The sequence below is a fragment of the Elaeis guineensis genome, chromosome 2, assembly GCF_000442705.2.
Source record: "Elaeis guineensis isolate ETL-2024a chromosome 2, EG11, whole genome shotgun sequence".
NCBI classification, from domain to species: Eukaryota; Viridiplantae; Streptophyta; class Magnoliopsida; order Arecales; family Arecaceae; genus Elaeis; species Elaeis guineensis.
The window spans coordinates 117,142,556-117,149,797 of record NC_025994.2 but is presented as its reverse complement, the minus strand read 5'-3'; the positions used below and the strand labels follow the sequence as shown (position 1 = coordinate 117,149,797).

Genomic DNA, 7,242 nt, shown 5'->3' with positions numbered 1-7,242 from the left:
AATGTTGGATCATGTATTCCCCATAAAAAGACAGTGGATCAGCACACTTCCACCACCTACCTCATCCAATCTCATCCATTGTACATACCTAACCATCAACAAGGTTCCATATCAAAATGAGAAAGGTGGGAACCTTCCCAGGGGGTTGCATGGCACGCTTAAATGAATCCAACCCAGAAATGACATCTGATACGCTCTTAAATCTGAATTAGTCAACCTGAACTTAATACAGACAAATGCTGACTCAGGGCTTGGAAAAACAAGAAATCATTCAAAGCAAGCTGCTCAATCAAAATTTTCCACTAGGTAATCTAATGACAAAAGCTTCTACAGAAGAAATAATATACAAAGCCATGGAGACACAAGTTAGAGGACATTTAACACAAACTGAGGCGGAAAAAAAAAAAGTCCAGATAATATGTTCAGACATGGAAAGCTTTTGAATAATGGAAAATAAATTTCTTTTTCATTACAACAACAAACATTTGATCATCCAATAATTTATTTCACAACAAATTGCATCACTCATTGAAAATGATAATATAAGGCAACCAGCAACTGATAAGATCAATTCCTAAAATTTCATGATGTAATAACCAACTTTTACACAATATGTCAGGCTGATTTGGAATCACATGGATCAGGCTATCATCTTCTGTTCAAAGAAAATGGCAAACATGCGAAGGAAGGTTGAATTGTTAATTAAATGCCTCTTTAACTTTTCATTCCATGCAGTTCTCAAGAACACAAACTGATCCTCTGAAAAATTTCAGGCCTTACCTGCACGAGAAGTCAATCCTTTTCAGAACTTCGTATCTTTTGTGGTTATAAATAATCATAATTTGTTTCAGTAATCTTACTGCTACCTTCTTATGTTGACGAACTCGATCATTTCATTTGTTAGTTTCATGTGATATACATGCAACAGGGATCAATGCTATGGCTATTATTTACTGAAGTTAGCTCTGTAGCATGAACTGCTGCATCAGAACGGCCAAAATGCTGCCGATGGAGATGTTGATTACATTGACAGCATCGTTGTTCAACTGTACAGCAAAAGAAGTGACAGCTAATGTTAACCTTGCAGATCAGAAAGTCAATAAAACTGCCAATAAACAGTATAACTACAATAAGATCAATGACCAGTGATTAAATTTATAATACAGTAAAATCCATATGAAATTCTGCAGTACAAGTAGAAACCAGAACTTGTGCACTATAGTGCCTGTAAATTGCAATCATATCAATGATCTTGTATACGTTCCTCCTGGATGCTAGGCAGTCCGCTTAAAGAAATATGGGAGAAAACCTTTTTATTTCCTCTTCAAATGAAGGATAGATAAAGCCAAGTAGATGGTTAAAATCAGATTATGTATATCGGTAGAAATATAACTCGCATTTGATTTAATTAAATAATTGTTGAACATAGAACAGCATGCTTAATTGTAAACAGTGTGGCCTATCATGAATTTGGACATACCTTCTCAGTATTTGTCCATAACACCATAGAGGATCTTCTTTTCTGATTTCATGTTTGAAATTATAATGGATCTTCCATCTTTTATGTCAACAATAGTTCCTCCTAAAGTGCAGCTGCAGCCTTTTTTGATGCAAGTCACTTTAAATTCTTTTCACTTCGATAGGTTTTCATATTTCACAGGCTTTCCTCTCATTTTTATTGAATAACTTTCCAGGCTTCCACACAATCTGAGCTCTTTTCTTTCTCTCAAAAGATCTTGGTCTTTCGTTGCTTGCCTATTCAGTGAGATCATAGTTGGTCCTCCACTAGATGCAGATTTGTTGTTTTCTCTAGCATGCAAACTTCTAAGTTCCATTTTTCCTACCAAAGAACCACATATACCTCAATTTCTCACTTTTGCAGCATACAGGTCATGCCAGGGTTCCCATCATTGCCCAACTTTTTTGCATTGTCCAAAATCACAGGCGTTTTTGTCATTATGTGAAATGTCTTCCTATATATCATCTGCATGTGCCTATACATGACTCTCCTAAATCACATCCCTAATTCTCCACCCAGATGAAATTCTGTTGGAAATTGTCAATCTTCACCTTTCCATTATATTAATAGATGCGCTTGTGCTACCTAAATAGCACATCCAATAAGCATCATGTTGTGCAAATATTTTATTTCATTCTTTTTCATGTCAATGAAGAAAGAACCAATAGGTAAGGAGCACATTCACCATATAACTAATAATTTAGAAGCATTGAGCTGGTCATTGGAATGGCAACTTACCCATCGAAAACCTTCTTTGTCTTGTAGCGCAGCACCAATTAGGCTCTCACCAAAATTTGCAATCTGAGATGCTAGAACGCATATAGCAGCCTGGGGTACATCTATCTGTATCACAAGGACATGAGGTCAATGAAAACTTAAATAACACATACAGATCACTGTTATTAGCAGCACTTGCACAGCAATGACAACATGAATATCCGAATAGGTGTGGAATTGTTGGCCTGCTGAGAATTGCTTGAAAAGGGAAAGGTTATTCATCTCTGCTGCATAGTTTGGGAAAAAGGGACAAGCATTGTTTCATAGGCAGAAGTAGTGAAAGGTCTGGAAAGAGAGGAAACGAATATGATTACAAAAAGGTCTTTAGCAAGACAATGAACCAACATATTCATTTACAAGCTCTTGTTATGAAATGTACCACATTGCAACCCTGAAAACAACATCCAGTCAACCATGTACATTGGTTACGTTATTGGTTATCGAACAAATATAGGAATAGGATTGAACATATTAATCTTGATAAAATTAAATAATTCCAATAAAAGATTAAAAATATTTCTAAAACAAGACAAGCTACCTATCAGAACAATATTTAGGGTCAGATAGCATCGCTAACCTACATAATAAGCCTATTTTAAATAGATGGATGTTGGGTGCAAGTTAAAAGCTCTTTGTTCTTGGTGACTGATGCAATTGCATATTTTTAGCTATATTGGAGCATTAATATTCCATTTGTTCAGACCTGGCTCCTGTTTTCATGAATGCTTATCCAACTTTATGCAATTGTGCTCCATCAACTTCTAAATTTCTGAATTCGAAAACTAACACTCACTTTTTGATTCTTCAGATATTTTTATATTACTTGCATTGATTCATTACTATATTATCTCTTCATACATAATAAGGCAAGGTATAAATTTTACTACATGTATAAAAGGCAGGAGCTCCTAATCAGATTCCAGGTCACAAGGAATTTAGTAGCAGATGGAATGACAGCCACATCATACACTATTTTCATATAAACAGGGATTTGTGAGTTTATATAACTTATTTGCAGTCAATAGAAAAGAAAACTAAATTCACCAACCAATACTTCCAGTGAGAATATCCATGAATTATCAGCTTTAACATCTCCCAATTCAAACGTGAAAACTATACATTGAGGATAACAATTTAAATAAAATGATCTACTTAATAGGAAATATACCTCTCTCAGAAAATAACCAATGCTAGCAAGAAGAATTGAAGCTAAAAACCCAGCAATGGTCCCCTCCACACTTACAGCTCCTTCTGTACCTCTTGGGACTACCTTGAATGTTGTGACAAGATACCTGCTCCAGAAGCAACAGAGATGAACAATCATGAAGTGTATATCCATATAAACAGAAAAATTATTGATTGAGAAGAGGCAGTGTCTCACTAGCACAGAAACCATTCCTAAGAGGAGGCAATCGTGGCTTTACTAGAAGAATACCTATTGTGAATCAACACTATGCGTGCTCTTATTTCCTCAAATATGCTGATTACCTTAAACCATACTCACTGAACAGAAGTTCAGAAGCAATTTTTTTCCAGCTCATTGTTCATAATAATAAACTACTATTAATAGAAAAAAGGAAAAAGTTCCTCGAAGGTGTACTTAATCAATGGCAAGTGAGGACACCATGTTTAACGATTTACAGAAGATGCACAAAACATGATAACATCATCTCACAGCCATCATCTAGTAAGCTGAGTACGTGATTATATGCACATAATGTAATAAGACAATCTTACAACCATTATTTAGTAAGCCAAGTACAGAAGACTCCAAACATGTATAACACTTCTTTTATCATAATATATTTGATGACACTTCTTACTTTTATCCATATTCGGTGGATTATTGCCCCCTAAACATAATTCTTCAGAGTTAGATCTTTCTAGGAATTCTGGACTACAGAAAAATTATTAGAGGATCTGTGGTAATGCAAAAGCATGAACTAAAGGTTTCAGAAGCCACAACATACACTAGAAATACATAGCCCCATCACACCATAACTATACATATGTACACAGCAATATATCATCAACTTTTAAACCAAAATCTGTTAAATAAGAGCGGAAGATAATCTTTGCATAGAAGAAACTAATGGGATAGTAGAATGAACATTTGTGGTATACATGAGCTAGTTTAATGTGTAAGAACAAGAAAATAAGCATTAAGACACTAAAAAACATGACTTAATTGCTGGTCATGACATTCTATGATGCTCAGCACATACTGTCCAGTGCCGATTTGGCATGTGGCACAGCTGCATGCGAGTGCTTGGCACACCATAGTGCCCATGCTAGCAGAGTCGACCAAGATTTATCATCTTGTTCAACCACAAGTAGCTGAAAACATTCTACAAAATAATGTAACAGTATGTTTGCACAAGACACTTACGCAGTCTTCCCATATGCCTTGCCTATCTCACTGGAAACTGTGTCACTCAACTTAGTACAGAAACTGGCAACAAAGCCAAGTTGCCAAAGCCCTGCAAATGAACGGCCACCAATACCACATATTGATAGGAAAGCACAAACACAACCAGCAGCACTAGATCCAATAACGCTGCCTGGCCCTCTTCTTCCTCTCCTTTTCTCAGCCACTCCTAAAGCTTCTTTCTGTGTTATCTTCAACTTTGTTGCCACTGTTCCCTGCAAATCTAATAGACGTTAAGAGTGTAAAAAAAGCGATCATATTAAAATGCATAAAAGATGATGATGAGATATCACTTATGAATTACAGTATCTCTGTATGGTCAATAAGTGCACAAAAAAGGTTTAGGAGACTTAGGCGAAGAAAATAAAAAAGGGTGAGCGTATGGTAAATAAGTTGCACAACAGCATCATCAGAATGAAAATTCTACATAAACAACGAAATAGCCAATCTAACAAAAAGCTTTAAAATATGAACTTCCATTAAAATATTCCTCTATATCTTTACGGACTTATTTTCCATCAAAGAAAGCTTGTCGTACTTCACTAGAGTCAGTTTCTTATTATTTTTTTGACCAGAGTTAGATCTAGGGCTTGCCAAACCATGTGAGAAATAGAAATGGGTGTCACCTCAATGTGATAGTTTTTGACGCCAATTTCTTGGAGTGAGAAAAATAATGATCTGATCGTGATCATGTGCAAAGAGAGATGACAGAAATTTGCGATAATCATCTGGGATGAGAAAGAAATTTACATAAGAAAGATTTTTAAAGGTTCCAACTTTTTATCACAAAGATACATGAATTGAAATACCTGATCCTTCGAGCCTCTTGAAGAATAACAATTACTCAATCTATCAAAATAGTATGAAAACTCGACTAACTAAAGAAAGATCGAGATTCAACAATTTCGTTACCATCTCGATTATGAGAAAATTAATAAAGATCGCAAATCAACCTTCAATGCCAGAAAATAGTAAGGAAAGAATCCAAAGACAAGCATTTAAGGAAAAACATTGTGAAATTCCACTTACAACAACGAAATAGGCCGCAACAAGGAGGAATCCAGGCCACCCGAAGGCCCTCCACGTTAAGGCTCCCAGGAGAAACGCCGCTCCAATCCCTGAAGTGGAGAGCCCCGAGACGAGAATCGGGGAACCAACGAGAAAAATAAGGAGATTGCTGGCGATCGCGGACTTCCACGTTGGGGGCGAGGCCCGGAGGAGATCGAGGAGCGAGTTCTGGAGCCCCGCTAGCTCTTGAAACGAGAAGGCCCTGGGGGGAGAGAGCATTCTCGGAACCCTAGATCTCGGATTGAGGACTAGGGTTTTGGGGACCGAGAATAACGGGAGGGAATTGGGGACGGAGAGTCGCCGGAGAGGAGGCGCCGACAGCGGTGGTCTGGAGAGTGGGAGCAAAAGAGTGTAGGCCATTGGACGGTTTGTTTTCTCTCTTACGGTAGAAGGGACTTTAAGCTCCTTCTACCCGACGCCACGAAGGATTTTTTAATTTAATTTAATTTTATTTTATTTTAAACTTTTTCTAAGACATGTTTCCAAATGCTAGTAATCGTGCTCAAGAATTATTTTTCAATTATTTTTTCAGAGTTATGTCCGAGAAAGATTTTGCTCCAAAAAAAAATATAATATGATCCTTAATTAATATAGATTATTATTTCCTTCGCATTCATACGATAATAATTTAAAAAAAATTAATTTAAATATTTTATTTTTTTTGTGGCACGTGAGATTAATAGCTAGAGTTATGTCCAGACTTCTTCGATAGATGTTCTTCTTAATTCACAATCGATGACGTGGAACTAAAGATATTTTTTCTACGCCACAGTATAGTCTCGCACTCGTACATACAAAGTATTATCCACTTTGACTTAGACTTATGGCGTATCCTTTAAAATATGTCTCAATGGGGAAGAAATGATCTTGATTCATATGAGTCATATTTTTTTTTAATTCACAATCGATATGAGACTAAAGATATTTTTTTTATATTATAATAAGACTAATTGCCATTTGGTTTTACCATAGGATACAATAAGTCTATAATTCTAGAGTTAATAATTAAGATGGTGACTATGTTACATAATATTTAAATTTTTTTGAGATAAAATAACATAGAATGTAATACAATAAAAATATTAGAATTTAAAAGAAAAGACACCAGTTTTGGAAGTACACTAAACTGATTATTTTGTTTGAATAAATTTAAAAATAAAAAGAAGAAGAAGAAGAAGAAGAAGAAGAAGAAGAAGAAGCTGGGGAAAGACTAAGAGTCAACCCTAAGTCATCTAAACTCTTCACTGGTCCTTGTTGTCTTTCACTCGGTGTTGTCAAATTATTCGCTTGTAATCCACTAGAAGAAAAAAAATTATGAGTCAGCTTCCATGAAACTCTACCTGTCATGGACTTTTGTGATGTTATCGCAGCTTAATTACAAATCCAGTAGTTATCGTCCATTTTTATTTCTAAAAATAGGAAGAAGGAAGTTTGGCAGATCCAATAGTTA

General features: G+C 35.7%; 1 protein-coding gene across 2 annotated transcripts; it reads right to left on the bottom strand.

Moving 5' to 3' along the window:
• Window positions 1-425: 425 nt before the first annotated feature.
• On the bottom strand, window positions 426-6,179 carry LOC105041191 (protein VTE6, chloroplastic). Of its 2 annotated transcripts, none has more exons than XM_010918061.4 (6): window positions 5,754-6,179; window positions 4,686-4,939; window positions 3,465-3,588; window positions 2,258-2,362; window positions 864-1,046; window positions 426-780 (listed from the first exon to the last, which is right to left on the bottom strand). In XM_010918061.4, exons 1-5 carry the CDS (start codon window positions 6,150-6,152, stop codon window positions 960-962), a joined length of 969 nt encoding a protein of 322 aa, XP_010916363.1. In that variant the 5' UTR covers window positions 6,153-6,179; the 3' UTR covers window positions 426-780; window positions 864-959. The 2 variants fall into 2 exon arrangements, with proteins under 2 accessions (XP_010916363.1, XP_010916355.1); XM_010918053.4 differs by having other exon boundaries at window positions 867-1,046.
• Between the last annotated feature and the right edge of the window lie 1,063 nt (window positions 6,180-7,242).